The 19,625-nt window shown below is 38.3% G+C and overlaps 2 protein-coding genes across 4 annotated transcripts in view; both read left to right on the top strand.

Moving 5' to 3' along the window:
* Positions 1-15,651, top strand: part of zfr2 (zinc finger RNA binding protein 2) — a gene marked incomplete at its 5' end in the record, with an annotated part of 30,950 nt that extends 15,299 nt beyond the window's left edge. For all 3 annotated transcript variants that reach the window (XM_014031437.1, XM_014031436.1, XM_014031435.1), the window contains 11 exon segments: positions 1,274-1,393; positions 1,491-1,636; positions 1,930-2,056; positions 2,161-2,366; positions 5,764-5,932; positions 8,757-8,931; positions 12,200-12,288; positions 12,492-12,587; positions 12,799-12,910; positions 13,729-13,826; positions 14,229-15,651. In XM_014031437.1, coding sequence (XP_013886891.1) covers positions 1,274-1,393; positions 1,491-1,636; positions 1,930-2,056; positions 2,161-2,366; positions 5,764-5,932; positions 8,757-8,931; positions 12,200-12,288; positions 12,492-12,587; positions 12,799-12,910; positions 13,729-13,826; positions 14,229-14,402 — 1,512 coding nt within the window.
* The window catches only part of LOC106534713 (zinc finger RNA-binding protein), a gene marked incomplete at its 5' end in the record, with an annotated part of 46,261 nt that continues 27,965 nt past the window's right edge, over positions 1,330-19,625 (top strand). The window contains 1 exon segment of the mRNA XM_014031438.1: positions 1,330-1,347. Coding sequence (XP_013886892.1) covers positions 1,330-1,347 — 18 coding nt within the window.

Raw genomic sequence — 19,625 nt, 5'->3', positions numbered from 1 at the left:
TTTTCACGGTGCTGTTTATAGCTAAGTGCTTGAGTAACTGTGGGCGGCCAGTTTGTTGGAAACCTCCCGTGATCTGCTCAGCTTCGTCTCCTTCACCTCTCTCCAGGAAGTGTTTACGAGTTCAAGGCAGTTTTATTTCACCATGTTGTCATATCATGCAGCGCGCTCGTATTCCTAAACAAAATCGGCTCTCCAGGAGGAAATTTGCTGTCAGTCAATCCAAGAGTTAATCCACGGGCAGAATTCTGCTGATGTTAAAATCGTAAGCGTGCTGTACTCCTACCCGAACCACCAGAGAGGAGGTTCTGAGACAGGGCGGCTGTGGAGCGCACTTGGAGAGACACATTGGGCTAAGACCGAGCCGAGTCGAACCACGTACCAGAGAGTCCGTGGAGATTGTGGGCCGAGGCTGTCACTGTTAACAGTAAACACCAGAGGGCGCAAATTAACAGCTTTCTTTGAGGTACCGAAAAAAAGCACCAAAGTTCGAGTTGTGTTTCAGTCTGTGTACTACCGTTGATGTTCACCCCGGTGCCATACTGGAATCGAGTTTAGGTACCCAACCCTATTCTCTAGTAGCACAAAAAAATAGTTTATCTTGTGATCAGTAAAACAAAAAGATGCTACTTGGAAAGTTAAAAATAGAGAAGTTGCATTTGAACAAACCACAAGAGCACAAACATCTGATAAAAACTAAGAAGGCTGGTGAAGGGCTTATTTATTTATACACTTTGTGGTCACTGAGTCACTAAACTCTGCACATTTACGTCAAATATGAAGTTGTGTGAGCAACAGTCTATTATGTCAGATTGATGAGCTGTGTTCAAATCTGAAAATCTGAGGTCAGAAAGATTCTGCCACTTCTGTCTCATCTTTAGGAGAAATACAACAAAATAAATCAAAAAGAAAAAATAAGTAGGTCCACTGGATGGGTTCTTCTTTAGTGAAACGTTTCATCTCTCGTCCAAGAGGCTTCTTCAGTCTGACGAGTGTCAGTGAAGACTGAAGAAGTCTCTTGGTCGAGAGACGAAACGTTTCACTAAAGAAGAACCCGTCCAGAGGACCTACTTATTTTTCTTTTTGATTTTTTTCTACCTGGATTACTGAGATGCATCAGGACATCAGCAAAATAAACTTTTATCTTTTTTTTTCCTACGGCAGGTCTTTTTATTTCTTTTGAAGTGTAAAAACCCTGGAGTTGATAGATGGAGTTCTTTAGTTTTTACAAGACTGTTTAAATTTGTTTTCACTTGAAACGTCTGTCCTTTTTCAGGTGCGTAACGAGGACGGAAAAGTGATAAGATTTCACTGTAAACTGTGTGAGTGCAGTTTCAATGATCCAAACGCTAAAGACATGCACCTGAAGGGGCGAAGGCACAGACTGCAGTACAAGGTAAAAGCATGGTTTAAGCTGTAAAAGATTTCTTGAGATTGCTCTCTGCAGGTTGAGCTGTTCTCATATGTTTGGGGTCTTCTCCGTTTTCCCGCAGAAAAAAGTAAACCCCGAGCTTCCTGTGGAGATTAAACCCAGCAATCGTGCTAAAAAGATTCAGGAGAACAAGCTGAAGAAGCAGAAACAGAAGGCTGTGCTGAAGAGACAGAGGGACGATGAGCAGCACTGGCACATGGAGTTGAGGTCAGACCCAGCTCTTAATCACAGACCTAAATTTGGCCCCTTTTGACGTCCAAGTGTAAGGTTTTTTTTTCTTTTTTTGGTTGTTTTTCGCAAAAGACAAGGTGCACCCACACATATCGCACCAGTAAAAGGGAAGTGCTGAAACTGACTCACACTTAAGTTTGACGTCACTTATATCCTTTTCACAAGTTATGGTTAAATCTGAGAAACGCAGATCATAAAAAATATTAAATGTCTTAAATGTGAACAGCATCACATGACTTAATGATGAAAACGTCTCCTCTGTCCTGCAGACGATACGAGGATGACTTGTACCGCAGGAGGATGGAGGAGGAGCAGATGTACTGGGGGGATCAGAGGCGCAGGCTGGCCCCTCCACCTTTAATGAGTCGCCCCGGAATGCCAGTACCCCCTCTACTGGTGAGCATTATTTTTTTTCCTCCCGTTCCATTTGTTTGACGTGCAATATTAAAAAAATTTTTTAAATCAAATCTCACCCCCGGCCCCCTCACGTCTGCTTTAAGAATTGTGTCCGCCGCCCGGACTCTGCTGACGATCGGCACATCATGGCCAAACATTCCACCATTTACCCCGTGGAAGAGGAGCTCCAGGCTGTTCAGAGGATCGTCTCCCACTCCGAAAGAGCTCTGAAGCTGGTGTCAGACTCCCTGCTGGAGCAGGAGACTACAGCTGGAAGGCCTGATGCTACTCAAGAAGGGGGTGAAAAGAGGCGAGTGATGATTGATGTGACTAACAATATTACTTGGTTATTTTTTGTCATAGACTTATGGTAATGTAGGTTTTTATGTTAGCATATACACTCACCGGCCACTTTATTAGGTACACCTGTCCAACTGCTCGTTAACACTTAATTTCTAATCAGCCAATCACATGGCGGCAACTCAGTGCATTTAGGCATGTAGACATGGTCAAGACAATCTCCTGCAGTTCAAACCGAGCATCAGTATGGGGAAGAAAGGTGATTTGAGTGCCTTTGAACGTGGCATGGTTGTTGGTGCCAGAAGGGCTGGTCTGAGTATTTCAGAAACTGCTGATCTACTGGGATTTTCACGCACAACCATCTCTAGGGTTTACAGAGAATGGTCCGAAAAAGAAAAAACATCCAGTGAGCGGCAGTCCTGTGGGCGGAAATGCCTTGTTGATGCCAGAGGTCAGAGGAGAATGGGCAGACTGGTTCGAGCTGATAGAAAGGCAACAGTGACTCAAATAACCGCCCGTTACAACCGAGGTAGGCAGAAGAGCATCTCTGAACACACATGTCGAACTTTGAGGCAGATGGGCTTCAGCAGCAGAAGACCACACCGGGTGCCACTCCTTTCAGCTAAGAACAGGAAACTGAGGCTACAATTTGCACAAGCTCATCGAAATTGGACAAGAGAAGATTGGAAAAACGTTGCCTGGTCTGATGAGTCTCGATTTCTGCTGCGACATTCGGATGGTAGGGTCAGAATTTGGCGTCAACAACATGAAAGCATGGATCCATCCTGCCTTGTATCAACGGTTCAGGCTGGTGGTGGTGGTGTCATGGTGTGGGGAATCTTTTCTTGGCACTCTTTGGGCTCCTTGGTACCAATTGAGCATCGTTGCAACGCCACAGCCTACCTGAGTATTGTTGCTGACCATGTCCATCCTTTTATGACCACAATGTACCCAACATCTGATGGCTACTTTCAGCAGGATAATGCGCCATGTCATAAAGCTGGAATCATCTCAGACTGGTTTCTTGAACATGACAATGAGTTCACTGTACTCAAATGGCCTCCACAGTCACCAGATCTCAATCCAATAGAGCATCTTTGGGATGTGGTGGAACGGGAGATTCTCATCATGGATGTGCAGCCGACAAATCTGCGGCAGCTATGTGATGCCATCATGTCAATATGGACCAAAATCTCTGAGGAATGCTTCCAGCACCTTGTTGAATCTATGCCACGAAGAATTGAGGCAGTTCTGAAGGCAAAAGGGGGTCCAACCCGTTACTAGCGTGGTGTACCTAATAAAAAGGCCGGTGAGTGTATATGTCATCACATTATAGTATTTAGTATCAGTTACATATTGATGTAAGAGAGGTGAAGGTAACGAATAAATCAGAAAAATGCGTCTTGTTTCAAGTAAAATAATAGTCAAAGTGAAAATGTTCACGAATAAGAAAAAAATTAAGTTATCCAGCAGTAAGTCTGACCTAAAGTAGTTTTTACTTTGAGATTTACTCATCCTTAAAATTGTCATTTATCATTTGAAACATAAAATGCTCCAAGTTGTATATCAGAAAAGTAGTTAAAAATGTAGAATTAATAAGAGGAAGTCAAAAAAGAAAGAAGGAAAACGTTAATAAACACTTAAACCTATACTTCCCTTTTCAATGTCCACAAATACGACACAAATTCCTACTGAGGAAGTGAATAAATATGATGATTTTCCACTGAATTCAAATGCAGCTAGCAAAACATTTCTATGAAGACAAAACAAATTAATTACTAACTAATGTAACCAGTAAAAAGTATGTAAATGTATGTATTGTGACGGTGAACTTATTTGACATTTCTCACGTTTTAGTTAAAACCTTAAACTATTCACCGTTAAGACACTTTTTATCATTTATTTACAGCTTGTGTGTTTGACGCTTTGTTTTTCCTGTCTGCAGTCATATCATAAACATCAGTTTTTCACTGACTAAGGAGGAAAATTACTGTAGAAATGCAGATATTTTGTTCAGACACTATCATCAAGCATGGTTTCAGTTTGACACAGTTTGTCAGCTTGTTAAGCAGATTACCATATTTATGTGTGTATAATAAATTGGAATAAATTTTCTTACATATAACTGAAATGAGTCATGGGGGATAGAGCTAGGCGGTATGACCCAAATTTTATATCACGGTATTTTCAACAAGTACACCTGTTTCACTGTATTTGACAGTATTTTATTTTCCTCACAGCTCAGCTGATAATAAAATGTACAAATGTTGCTTATTGATTTATTTTCTTTCATTGTACCTCTGTATCGTTACCCTCCTCTTGTACGTCTTTTCTTCTTTGCCTGGTTGTAGACAGTAATCATGCATTTAGGTCCTAACGTGAAGTGTTGAGAAAAGATCATTATCTGGTCTATCGTTGCGTGTTAATAAAACTTAAAAGGACGACTCACCTTGCACACCAGTCAACTCAGGTACACTACAAAACTACATCCCCCCCGGGCTTTTCACAATAGAAGCACGTTAAAGTCTCCATGCATTAACGTCTCCATATTAACTAACCGTGCATTAAATCTAACCGTGCACATCACTGAAGAGTTGTTTACTACATTCAGCGATGGTGAAAACAGGATGTTTTTTTTTAAACTTCAGTCAATATAAACTGCTGAAACACCACCCGCTGCCAATTACCCCCACAAGCTGCTCCAACAATAACATTAGCAGCCGGTATTTAGAAAATTCATATCATAACAAAAATAAAAACCGGTTTTCGGCACAACCGTAAACAGCCCAGCACTAACGGGGGATAAATCATCATAATTTATCCTGCTGTAGAATAGAACAGCGATTGTTTTATTTTTTTCCCCACGCCATAGTTTTGTATTTTAACCGCGTTGTGGAGATGGAAAGAAGACGTAGACGTCAGTTGCACGTTTGCACAATAGGACCAGATGAGCTGCTCCTTCAAGCTGCCCATCTTGTTTGTTTAACATCCGGCTTCTGTTGGTGGAGCGGGCTATTTTTAGGGACATGTGGAATCCCACACCGCTTCTCAGCAGCTTTTGCTCCACAAACACACCCACAGGCGTGTGTCCACTAAATAATCTTATTTCCCCACCACAGGATGAACTGTGAGGGCTGAAAAATCTTGAAATCTGTATGAAATTAGGGGTGGCATTATACATGAGGATTAGTTTTTTTATGTTCTAAAAATGGGGGTCGCATTATACAGTACATGACTAAATACGTTTCTCTAAAAACAAATGTTTTCCTGCGGTGAACGAAATGTTGATCAACTTTAACAAATCACTTCACAACTTATTGTATTTTTCAGTTTAGGTACCAAATTAAAAAATGTCTGTAAAGCCGGTCTTGTAATCTTTAGTCCTGTCATATTTTTCTCCCTGTCAGTGCTGAGAATGCCGCCCGGCTGCTGAAGGGGGTGATGAGGGTCGGTATCCTGGCCAAAGGCCTGCTGCTTCGTGGGGACAGAAATGTAGAGCTCATCCTGCTAACGGCTAAGAAACCCACCATGTCGTTACTGACGAACATCACCAAACAGCTGCCGAAAGAGCTGACGGTAAGCAAACTTCAGGGATGATAGATAAGATGAATCAGTTAGTAAAACTTGACTTCCTGTGTTTTGTGTGGAGGAAAGATTGTGACAAATGGGGGATTCACGTCAGCAGCTTTTTCACGTTTAGCTTGAAAATAAAACATTTTCCTACAGCACCTGTTTGGATCATATAAAAGAACTGAGTTTTGATATGCTAGAGTAGCTATTTACTCTTTAAATACTAATATTTGGGCTTTAGAATATCATGAGGTCCCAAACACATGAATTATAAAACAAATGAAAGTTTTAAAATAACTTGTGAGCACCGTTATTTTAACCAGTTTTGGTCTTTGACTGTCTGCATGTGTTAATAAATATCAGTTTTCTGGTCATAGGTTTTATAAATAAAATAAATGTCTGGTGCACTGACCAGAGTTTTCCATGTCAATGTGAATTTTTGCAAAACTTCGAACCGCTGATTCAGATTTGATTCAAAGAACTCTTAAGGCTACGTTCAAATTGCAGGTCTTAAAGGTGAATTCCGATGTTTTATTTTGTTGCTTGTTTACGTTATAATTTAAATGCAACGCCCATCAGACTCCATCGTGAACAGTCCCATGATCCAGTAGTGACCTGGATGTGACGTCACACTCAACATACTGTTCACAAGTAAATCTGGATGCTTCACGTGTTAGCGTGGGTAGATCGATTCTGAACACAAATCAGGGTTGCAGCTGACGTCACTGCCCTGCTCCGTAGGCTGTCCCAATTCGTAGGCGCCTACTCATGCAACTGACAAATGCGGCTGACAAAACCCCGAAAACACCGGCTGCGTCTGAGTATCCTACGCGGCTGACGGTATCCCAGAATTCATTCACTTGTCAGCAAATTAAACAGAAAAACAAAGATGGTGAGGGTTTTTTTTTAATTGTATGGCAGTGTTTTTTTTAATCTTTTTCTAATGACTGAGTTTGGAAATTTATCACGGACCGAAAAATGTAAGTTAAACAACTTAGCTGAAGAAACTTTAATGAGATGTTTAATAAAATGCAGTTACAAGTGCTGATACTGGAGCTAAACCCAAATTATTAAAGCTTTTTATTTATTTACTTGTAACGTTTTTCTATTAAAACCTAGTTTTGTGATGTTATACCTTTTTTAAAAAACAAAAAAACAAAAAACAACTCAAGCGAGGCAGCGCATGGTCATACAAACGTATGTCTTCCGTAGGGTAGCTCGTCTCGTTTCAGCCGTGTTCAGACGGCTGGAATGAGAATGGGCAGCCCACGGCCCTCGTAGACTGTGGCCGTCGTCGGCTGCACCCCATGAATTGAGACACAGCCTAAATGTTTCGTCTGTTTATGTTTTACTTTGCTGCTTCCTGCTTATTCAGGTGCAGAATTGTACTTCAGAAACAGATGTGAAATACTAAAAGTAAAATCAAACTCAAGTTACGATCCCGTCATGCTCGTATCGATACAAACCAACATGGTGGTGCACCAGTGTTAGTTTCATATGTTGGTGAAAACTCTGTGTAAATTTTCAGCTCAGTCATGCAGAAAATTACACGTCTAGAAAATGTTAAAGAGATGAAGCAACTGGACTTCTGTTCTGTAGCTGAAGACGAGTGGAGTTCCACGCTTTAAACTGATGTGAAAGCCAAACCATAGCCATTCAGACTGAGGTCACTTTGAAAAACACTGGATAGGTGTCAGATTTTGTGCCACAAATAGAAAAAGATCTGGATTGGATTTGAAAACATCAGACTGTTGCATTCAGACGTCATTAAAAATTCAGTATGGACAACAAAATCACCTGCAGTGTGAATGTAGCCTAATTAACAAACATAATGTGTATTTATATGTATTTTAATCTTTAAAATCATCACTTTAATTATGATTAATTTATTTATAGATCTGAAAATAAAAGTTTTTTATTTACTACATTTTACATGCTGTAATTGAAAACATGGATTCAGGAAAACAAAAAGCAATACAAGCTTTTACGTTTAGGTGATACACAGAACTGCACTCCTTTACTGCACAGTGTATTAATAAGTACAATAAACGAACTGTTAAAATAAAAAAATTAATAAAAAAACAAATTAACTCTTAGTATCACAGTCTTCTGAGGACATTCAGTTTAATACCTGCTACAGATGAGGTGTCGAACTCTGGTCCTCCAGGACCTCAATTCTGCATGTGTCCTTGTTTCGCTGCTCAAACACCTGATTTACATGAATTAATGATGAACTGTCTTCTACATAATTTAAAGAGCTAATTGAATCACTGAAGCAGGTGTGTTTTTATGTTTGTGTGTGTTGGAGCAGAGAAACAAGGAGAACATGCCAGATAGCGGCCCTCGAGGACGTGAGTTTGACACCCCGTTTAGTCTGTTTTTCTTTCACTGCTGTGACGAGATGTTGAACCTTTGCACCTGAGATAAAAACATCTTGTGATAACTGTACCTCTGCTGCACTGAAAACTACATTTTTTTTATTTTGTTTTCCACCAGTTATAAAGTGTAAGGCTACAAGGTTGTGTTTTATGTCCTCACTGTTTGTTCCTCCTGCTGTAGCCGTACGTTTCATTCAAGGTGCTTTTCACTGATCTTTAGATTTACTGCCTGGTTACGACACCTGAGTCCTACAGAGTGAGATGACACGTCACTACTTGCCCCTTTTTAATTATTGAAGCATTTCTCTACAACCCATTGTTGGAAGTGCCATTGATCTTTTTTATTAAAGCAACCAATCCTCACGACCTTTACAAAGAGTTACCAAACACGGCTATTTTACACCCCTTCCTCCTCTGTAGTGAGTAATCCCAAGTGTCCTTTTAACCGGCAGACATTTTCTGAAGATCAGTATGAGGTGCAGGCTCACCCCGAGGAGGCCAACATCGTGATTATTTCAAGCCAGGAGCCCAAAATGCAGGTGACCATTTCTCTCACCTCGCCCCTGATGAGGGAGGACCCTGCTGCTGAGAAGGACAAGCAGGCAGGAGGAAAAGCGGCTGAGAAAGGTTAGAGAAGCCAAAGCTTTCAGTACCAGACAACCAAATGTTTGTGGTCTTATGTAACACACCCATTGTAGTCATATTCTTTATCCCTCGCTCTACTCTTTCACCAGCCAGCACCAAATTTAGGCTGATTTAGGTTCACACAAAAACCCTTGGTGGGACTTTCATAAAGCCCTCATTAAAGATATACTTTCTTTAACCCTTGGCAGATAAATTACACATTTGTTTGTCCCAATCTTTTTTTTTTTAATATATGTACACTGTTGTTTACAGCTACATTATGTCCTCTTTTCTTTGTTTTCTCTCCACAACAATGGGAATCAAAAAGCCGGGCTCTCCGACCTTTCTGTGCCACTCGGGTGTGTGTTTATTTCATGAACACACGCTCAAGTCAAGCTTTCAGGAACCTTTTAATAATACAAAAGATTTGTTCAGATAATGCCCAGGAATTAGTGAAAATACTTCAAATGATGACAGTGTTTTGTTTTATTTATTTTTTATTTATTTAGTTTTTTTGTGGCTTCACAATGATCTGCATGATGCAATATTTAGACCACCCAAGTGACTCCAGCGTCACGACTTCCTCATCGATGAACTGTAGATCATTGTGTTGCAACCACTCCTGCAGTATCTGTCAGTATTTTAATGGTCTATTTTTATCCCTCATTTGGAAAACATAGAAATGTTTTCTGTCACTGTTGTCTTTTCGATTTCATCTTTTAAAATTTTGCTTGGGTTTGTTGATGGGTGAATCAGCAGACCCTCATCGTATGAAGACCACAATGAAACACATACCACTTAGAAGAGAAGAATTCATCCATGTTTATTAAACTTTTCATAATAATTAACCCCTCTGTGCGCTGTCATTAGAGGGCTGAATTATTATAGAAAATGTGATAAACGTGGGGTTTTGATTTGAAGTGGTATGAAAGTGTAGACTTCAGTACAGAGGCTTTGTTTTTCTTCTGTAAGAAAACTCCTCTCACTTCTTTAGAACCTGGAAGTGTGAGCTGATGTAATATTTGTAATAAGGATGATGTCAATGACAACAATCTTTTAAAGACAAAGAAAACAATCTGGCAGTAAAATAAAAAGTCATTTCATAGAAAGAGAAACCTTTCTATAACTCTATACACGATTAGTTTATCATTAAATAAAAACACAAATGTTTGAGTTAAAAATTGTCAAAAATTGCTCCATTTTTGTCAGCTTGTTGCACAAGGTCAAATGTAAAAAGAAGAAATCCACGACACTCACTCAGTTCACACTTAATGGAAAAAAAAGTCTTACTTTGAAAAACATAAAAATAACATTATTTTCTAAGAGTTTAACTCCAGCGTTACAGATGGGAAAAACGTTTGTTCTTGAACAACAAAAAACAAACAAACAAGATTTCTAATACTCTTTCAGGGATAATATAGATGTTTTAGGAGTAATAGGAAATACACTGATCAGCCAATTTAACTGCACCCTCCAGGTGTTTTAGAGCTTTCCTTTATTCCTCCAAAACTGCTCTTTACAGTCGAGGCATTCAAACAAAAAGTGGCTCCATGGGTCTTGATATGTGTGGATCTGGGGGATGTTTGGTTGTGCTGGGAGATGAGAAATTTGGATGCAGGATAAATTACTTTTTTCCTTTTTTTAAGCGTTTGTAAGATGCAACGATTGGCTGTTTAGGACAATAAAACATCAAGGTGGGGTCTTGAAAAGATTTTCAGAATGAATTGTATTTAAAAAATAACCACTAACATTTTTTGTCTTAGGTTGTTACAGAAGAATGAGGTTAGTTCACTTAAAAATGGATAAAAAATAACTTAATGAATATAGTTACTGTTGCTCTTATTGATTTGACCTGATACCAATGGTTATGACCCAAAAACAGTTGGGGGCTGCAGGTCTCTGCTGCTGCTGTTTTGTGGGTCTAAAGTTGAGCCAGGATGTTTTGTGTCTGAGGGACGTTCATCAGCAGAATATTACATTTTAACCTCGAGCTACAGCTGAGTGAAGCTGACCCCTCCCAAAAAATGAACCACAGAAAAATAAAATGCAGATATTCTGAGTGGTTTGTGCTTCGTTTGTGCACTTGAGATTGTCGTTTGTGCTGCTATGGTTTTTTTTATATATATTAATGATTATTTGTAAGGTTCATTCAGGGGTCACCATCCCGCCCGCTTGATCCAAAATGAACCAAAAATTAACCAAACTAGTTGAATTTTGTAGTGCTTTGTTTGAGCAGGTTTGTGCCGTTGAAACAATTGTTTGTGCTGCTGAAATTTATTAGATATTACACGTTATAATTTCGGACGATCACGTGTCTGTGACGTTGTAAACAATTCAGGCCAAGTCACGTGATCGTCCCAAATTATAACGTGTAATATCTAATAAATTATAGCAGCACAAACAATTGTTTCAACGGCACAAACCTGCTCAAACAAAGCACTACAAAATTCAACTAGTTTGGTTAATTTTTGGTTCATTTTGGGGCGATGTGACCACTGAATGACCCTTTCAAATAATCTTTAATATATAAAAAAAACCATAGCAGCACAAACGACAATTTCAAGTGCACAAACGCGCACAAACGATGCACTAACCACTCATCCAATTTGCATTTTATTTTCCTGTGGTTCATTTTTTGGGAGGGGTCAGCTTCACTCAGCTTCGCGAGCTACAAGTTAACCCTTATCACCTGTTTTTAAAGTTTTGGCTGATCAGTGTATATGCTGTAAGAATCAAACAGGCTTTCTCAAAGCAGAGATTTTGTCTCGTCTGTCAGTAAATGCACATTTGTTTTTGTTTCTACTTGTTAATGAGAATGAACTGAAACTAAGGGAAATGATTAATTTTCCATCTGTATTAAACAAGTCAAAATGTTTGAGAAAAGGAAATTACAATCTTATTCGGATGTGAAAAACTCAGGTTTTATTTAAAGTTAAAAATCGTACTTTTCTCTGATTGCCTTGGATTTCCTTCTTTTTTACATCTACCTCCAACACTCTCCAAATGACACGTTTGTGCTTTTTTTTTTAACTATTTTCATTCAGATAAAATATTTATTTGAAACATGGTGTTTTACCTCATTTGAGGCCTGTCTTCCCCTCATTATTTCTATTATTTTCATTATTACCTGAGGGATAAGGACAAGGAGTTCCACAGTAAAATCACTAAACCCAGATGAAAGTCACTCCACATTTAAAACAAAAAGTATTACAATCATCATGTGGGCTTTCCTTCAGCTCGACTGTAAGTTGTGTGTTTTATTTTTTTGCAGATGTGTCTGAGAAAGATCCCCCTGATCTTTTGAATAAGAAGAAATGTTTGGATTACCTGGCTGCTCTTCGTCACGCTAAATGGTTTCAGGTAAAACGAAATGGACAGCTCTTTTTTATGTCATAAAGAAGATGTAGCAGAAACAGAAATGCACCTGTGTAACTCTAAGAACAGATAATTTGTTAAATAAATATAGAGATGTAGAAAAAAATATATGGATGAAGGGAAAATCACTCACTCCCATAAGACTGTGTCCAGGTTTTAACGTTTCTTGACTTGTTTTTGGTCTCTAGGCTCGAGCGAATGGATTGCAGTCCTGTGTGATCATCATCCGAGTGCTGAGGGATTTGTGTCAACGTGTGACCACTTGGGGGAAAATGCCTGACTGGGTACGTCCTTTCAGCTGTCTGGTGATTTAATGTTTATACTTTGAATATTATGATGCACTTTTTCTGTTTGTTTCTTTATTTTTCTGTACGACGACATAATTATTTATAAATCAGTATCAGATGTACATAGATGAAACCATAAGTGCAGACTTGAATTTGCTGTGACTTATTTGAACTTTGTGTTTGTTTTCCTCTTTGTGTTTGGTACCAGGCGATGGAGCTGCTGGTGGAGAAGGTGATCAGCAGCTCCTCAGGTCCGCTCAGTCCAGGGGAGGCCATGCGCCGTGTCCTGGAGTGCATCTCATCAGGCATTCTGCTGCCAGGTCACAAAACCCTCACAAAAATAATGAAGTGGACTGATATGCAAACAAACGTGATCGTGCAGATTTTCCTGCGAGAGTTTCACAATGCTGCTCCCTGTACTTTTTTTTGTTTTGTTTTAAAAACATTTTCTATTTTCATTTTATTCTCCACATCAATTTAATATAAAAAGATTTTTCAATCAAAACATAAATTCACCAAGTATAAAAAGCAGAAAAACAGTGCATATTTTTATTTTTATCAAACCAGAAGTTTCAAGGCGACTCAGCGCTGTCCAGCAGGACCTGCTGCTAATGTGCTAAAATCACCACAAGCTCCACAAAACTGTTTAAATCATCAGTGATATACAAACTATCAGCTAACACCTAGTGTTTATTTATCACTGCTGCCTGGTTAGCTAGTTATAAAGTCAAATATCTTTTGTAGCTAATGAAATTTGAAACACATATATTGTTTTTCAAATTTTTCTTTTTTATATATTTTCTTTTTTTATTGTACCGTATATACATTTTTTGTTTTGTTTTAATGAAATGAATAAATGAAAACTAAATGAAATGAAAAATTTTTTTAAAGAAATTTGCTAGACTAGCGACAGGAAAAAATACAGTCTGCAGTTAAAGAAATGAAAACGAGTTAGCTAGCATTTATTTATTTGTTAATTTATTTAGGTTATTAAAAAGTTAAGTATCTCCACTTTAAATAGTTAAACTTCCTGTTGGAGAAAAATAAATATCCTAAATGTAAATAATGTGAGGTTCTCTGTCTTCAAATTCTTTTACTGCAAAACATTTATTCTCTGGTTGTTTCTTGCTTTTCACAGACGGACCAGGTTTGATGGACCCGTGTGAGAAGGAGCAAACTGATGCTTTGGAGAGCATGACTCTTCAAGCTCGGGAGGATATAACTGCCAGTGCACAGGTAACCAAACAATGTTGCTTTTTACTGCTAAACTCAGGGCTGATACTACTCCCTGTGCTGGAATGTTGCCCCCCCCCCCCCCCCAAACATTAAAAAATTCAGGCTCGTCCGGCCAGAGACATTTCTCTAGACCTAACAGAGGCCCACTAACCAATCAGAAATTAGGTGGGGGCGGGATTTGGGTATTGGCAAAACTTTGATTCAGATCCTCCAGAAGAAGTTGGAGCGGTGCTCAAAATAAATGAGAGAGAGAGAGAGAGAGAGAGAGAGACTGCACACAGGATGCTAAAGTTAGCTGAACAGTAGCACACAGGCAGAAAGATGTAATAATTGTTTTCCACTATCAGCCCTGTAAACTTCAGCAACATAAAGCTCCACATGTTGTGTTTTCTCTGGTTGCAGCACGCCCTGCGGCTGCTCGCTTTCCGCCAGATCCACAAGGTTTTAGGTATGGAGTCCCTGCCGGTGTCCAAGGAGAGCGCACGCAACCGCAAACGTCGACGGGACGTCAGTGAGACGGGTGAAGGAGAGGGGGAGGGCAAGAAAGACAAGAAGGAAGACGAAGCCACTGCTTGACCTCTGCCCTCCGAACTGGAGGGGTTTGCTAGTTTAAGAACTGGTAGATTGTCACTTTCTATTTTTATTTTTAATTTGGAAAGAACCTCGACATGCAGCCATACATAAGTATAACTTTGACTCTACATGTTACACATCTATTCTTAAATCATAAATAATGTCTCTAATGGAGTGTTGAGGCTGCAGTTTGAAGACCTGTGCACAGTTTATTCTCATGTATATGCAGTTGTTGTGTATTCTAAAGTGTACAGATGAAATTAAGTTAAAAATAATCATCTTGGCATCATTTCACTTCAGCAGAATGACAAACTGCTTATAATCACTATAATCACCACTGCTGTTTTCTCCATATTAAAGCCTCCAGTAGAATTTAAAGATCTGCACCTTAAACTTTATTTTTATTTCTATTTAAAGCAAAAAAAAAACTTTGTTGCATCCATAACATCCAGTTTTTGGGAAAAGAAAGATAAATGATGTACTGAAGTTTTCTTGGTGCTCAGATTACACGAAAAATCTCAAACATTTAGTCGTTTTTTGCACCTATTAAGCTCCTAAAGAGCGTTTTCTTTTCCATAAACATTAAAAACTACTGGAGGGAGACAAGACGTGAACTCAAACCAAACCAAAGGCCTTTCAAGACACATTGAAGACCAGTCAGTTAAAAATAAGTCATGAAGCCTGCACAAACAGGAAGTAACCACCTTAAAATAAACCTCAACCTCTTGCACAGTGGTACTCTTGAGGTAATGAAGCACTTAAGAGATAATAATATATGCAGCCATAGATCTATACCTAATAATAATCTCTTTTTTTTTTTCTAAAGGACAATGTGCAGATGGGAGAAGCTTTAGTCTAAAAATATCTGCTGTAAAGAGGAAATAGTTACAGCCCTATGACTTTCTTCCTTGTGCCTGGATCGTTTGTATTTAAAGAAAAAAAAAGACAGAGTTTGGGGAACATTTTTAAGTTGTTTTTGTGTGTTAAGTTCTGTATTAATCTCATTTAATAGACGTGTATGATAGGAAAGGGACAGCTGGATATTTTGGGCTTAAAAGATGTGACTTACTGTGCATTTTATTATAATTTTTTTAGTATATTTACCAAAAGCCTCTGCTTATTTAATTTACAAAGGATGTTTGCAGTCTATTTTGTATCGTTTAAATGGAAAGTGTGAAAGTAGCTGTCTTATTATTTGAATGTAGTGTTGCCTCGTATTAAGAGGAAGAAATAAAACACTCTTAAGTCATTATTTTTATTGTTTTGGTTTCTAAATGAGCGGTGTAAGAATTACTTTGAAGTCATCGCAGTCATAGGAAGAAGTCAGCGTCACTTCTCACGCTGCCTCACTGAGTACATTTACAGATGATTGAGGAAGTAGTTGTCTGAAGACGTCCAGGATGAGGAGAGTGAAACACACACAGCTCCAGACGGGTTAGAAGCTCCGTGGAGGCGACTGAAGCTGTAAACCAAGTCTGTGAAGATTTATGGTCGAGTTCATCACAGCTGGTCTCAGGTCAGCGTGTTTCTAGAGAGTTTAGGTGTAGAAACATTGACAAAAAGTCATTATGATGATATTTAAATGCATTATAAAGCATTTCTGTTCAGCTACATTTCTGTTTTTACAGAAAACTATAATCCAAACAATCATCTCTGCTGACAGCAAGGTAGGTCCAACCTCCTGAAAATATATTTTCTACAATAAAGTTTATGTTAAATATGTTAAATAAGGGATTTAGTTGTATGGTCAAAAAGGCAGACTGTTGTAACGATTTGTGGGTTTTTTTTGTTTTTTTTAGCAATTTTTTAAAACTACTTAAAATATTTTATTGAAATGCTGAAAAAGTAATAGACTATTTCATAGGAGTACATATCCTAAACTCTTCTGGGTCACAGGTAAGCTGGGATAAATGTGAAGATTTATAACTTAAGGATAGTTATGAAAAACTTCACCTATAATCCTAAAGGAACGTTTAAGAAGAATTTTAATTAAGAGTAAAGGTTATTTTTGATTTAATTTATTTATTTGAGAAAAAGGTGCAGATATAAGATTTTTTCTTCTTCTGCTACCTTTCATTTAATTTACGATTTGTATTTTTGTATGTTGAATTTATTTTGTTTTTTAAAGAAATGAATAAACTGAACTGAACTAAAGGAAAGTTTAACATCAGTTTAGAGCAAATCGACTGTATAAAGATGTAAATGTACTATTTGAAAGTTACAAAAGCTTAGCCGTTTTGTGCATTTGTAACAACAAAAAGGTCTCCCTGCCCAAGATGTCATTTGCTCAGAAAACTATGAAATGGTCTTTTGACCTAACGTTCCTAAGCCAATAGTCTACAGGAATGACTAAAACTATGTCAGCAATGACCACACCGGGTTTTAACTTAATATCTGTTAAATTTAATGAGTTGGAGATATTTTAGTATTGACTTGAGTCAATTAGCCAAAATCAGCATTTTGTATAGACTTTAAAAAGTTAATTAGCTCTTATTCTAACCCTAATTGATAGTTAATGACCAACCGCTGTGGCATCTTTTAGTCTAGTTTTCGTGCTCACCACAGTACTGAGACTGCCATCGTCAAAGGTTTCAATGACACCCACATAAATGCAGACTGGAAGAACCACAGTGATGGTTCTGTTGGACCTCAGTGCAGCATTGACCCTGATATTGAAGCGACTGGAGAGCTGTGTTCGACTCTCTGGTCCAGTACTTAACTGGTTCGAATCGTACGTAAAGAACAGAGATTTATTTGTGTCAATAGATGACTTCTCATTGGAATGGGCAGAAGTCACATGTGGGGTACCCCAAAGTTCAATCATGGGCCCCCTCCTATTTAATATCTACGTGCTCCTGCTAACTCAGGTGACAACAATAAATAAGATTAGCTACCTTAATTACTCAGATGATACACAGCTCTACATTACAACGTCACCAGGTGACTCTGAACCCAAGCACTGAACATATGCTTAGAACAAATTGATGTGTGGATGTGCCATAACTTTCTGCAGCTGAACCAAAACAAAACAGTCCTCTTTGGACCTATAAAGAGGAATGATCCAGAGTCAACACGCGGCATCAGTTACAGCTAGAAACCACTGATCAGGTCCAAAATCTGGGTGTAGACATTTCCAGGATTAAAGGATGCCCCAGCAAGATCTACAAACACTCATCCAGGCATTTATCTTTAGTCTCACTGAATACTGCAACAGTGTCTTCAGAGTTCTGCCTGAAGAATTCTATCAGACAGCCGCAGCTGATCCAGAACACCGCTGCTCACGTTTCCACTAAAACCAGGAAAGTAGAGCACGTCTTACACTGGCTCCCTGTAGCTCAGAGAAGAGACTTTAAAATACTTGTGTTAGTTTGTAAATCACTGAATGGCTCAGCACACATTAAAGATCTGTTGTTATTGTATCAACCTTCCACACCACTCAGGTGTTCTGGCTCTAGTCTACTCTGAATCCCCAGAACCAAACCTGGTGAAGCAGCATTCAGTTTCTATTCACTGCAAATATGGAAGAACATCCAGAAACAGCAAAACGGCTGAAACACTGAGTTCCTTTAAATCGGAGATAAAACCCTGTTTAGAGTTGCCTTTGATTAGTTTATCAGATTTGTATTTGTTTGATGATTTTGATGATGTTTTTGTCAAAACATAATGTTTATTGCTTGTTTTCGTAATTGGTGACTGTATTATGTTTTTATGATGTAAAGCACTTTGAACTGCCTTGTTGCTGAAAAGTTCTATACAAATAAACTTGACTAGGTATAAATGTACTTTACTTTGATAAAAATGACATTATTTGTAGTTAGAACTGTAAATAATTATTTAAAACTGCTAAACAAACATTCAAGGGCTCCACAACTTGTATTAGAAAACACTTTTAGCAATACATAATATGACCTGATGTGTACCTGAGTACACTCAGTACTTACTAGTTCTATACCTGTACGTACAGAGTAATGAGTCACTTCATAGCATAGCCTAGTACTTGTAGGTGTCACGTAACACCAGGTACTGCTGTATTAAGTATTTTAGCAAAAAAAAATCTAAAATTCTCAATAAGTTTAAGCTGTTGTTTCACTAACCTGAGCAGTGTGTTGTAGATGTACAAAATTAAATTCTTCCCAGTTAAAAATAAACATTCAGATACCTGCCCTCCATGAGGCGACTGAAAGTTTGATAATCAGAGGCTTTAAACCAGCTCAGCAATGGGCAGTTTTCCTGTTTTTTTTAAAAGTCACATTAACAGACGTGTCATGCCAGTTATTTGTCTAAACATATTATTTTTGTTAGTGCTGTCAGAGTAGTGTACTTACTGTACACTTACTGTTACCCTTACTGTAACTTTGCAGCCTTGAATTTGATCGCGTCAGATGTAAAACAGGAAAGCTGCAAACTGAAATCAAGCCTTGAGGTTTTGCCCCCCTTCTGTGACGTGAGTGGGTATTGATCTGTGACACGGTTCACTCTGTTTTATGTGATTTCCTGCTCGTTGTTGCTTCTTATGATCTTGTGGTGGTATGTCTGACTCACTGTCATGCTTGTTTTTTTGTTTTTTCTCTTATTCTCATAGTTCCGCTCAAAACAACAAAATGTCTTGAGCAGCTAATTAGGTTGGATTATTGAAGGGACAGTATTTATGCTCAGATATCATTTGAACACAAGTCTTGAAGTTTTTTTTTATTTGATAGATCAGTTTACCTCCTGTTTGTTTAGCTTTCACAGTGTTTCAAATCACAGTGTTGTGCAAAAGTCTTGAGCCGTTCCTTCTTTCTTAATATTTTGACTTAAAGGAATCTCATAAAGCGATCTTGATCTGTAGCTCGTCAGTCCGTACCTGAGCACGTTCAGAGAAATGGTTTGTGTTTGTTTAGACAGACAGAGGACTGAAAGTGGGTTTTGACTTTTGAAGAATGCACCTTCTCAGCTTTCCTTAGAAAGTTTACTCCATGGTGACTTTTGGTTTATTCAAAATGCCTTGTTTTTCATAGGTAAATAACCTTGTAAATGAATTGTTTCATGGTAAATTATCAGCTATAGAACAATCATGGTGAAATCAATTTGTTGCTGTAGATGTTTGACACTTTTTAAAAGGAAACTATGTCAGACACATACTGTATATTCACAGTTAGTTTTTTATAGTTTAACCCGTAAATCCCCAGTGTACTGATAGCTGTGGGTGTTTTATTCTCAAGTCTTTTTTTTTAATATGTGGTC

Source organism: Austrofundulus limnaeus, unplaced genomic scaffold (assembly GCF_001266775.1).
Source record: "Austrofundulus limnaeus strain Quisiro unplaced genomic scaffold, Austrofundulus_limnaeus-1.0 Scaffold1252, whole genome shotgun sequence".
NCBI lineage: Eukaryota > Metazoa > Chordata > Actinopteri > Cyprinodontiformes > Rivulidae > Austrofundulus > Austrofundulus limnaeus.
Note: the sequence above shows the minus strand (reverse complement) of the source record. Positions and strands in the feature narration are given on the sequence as shown.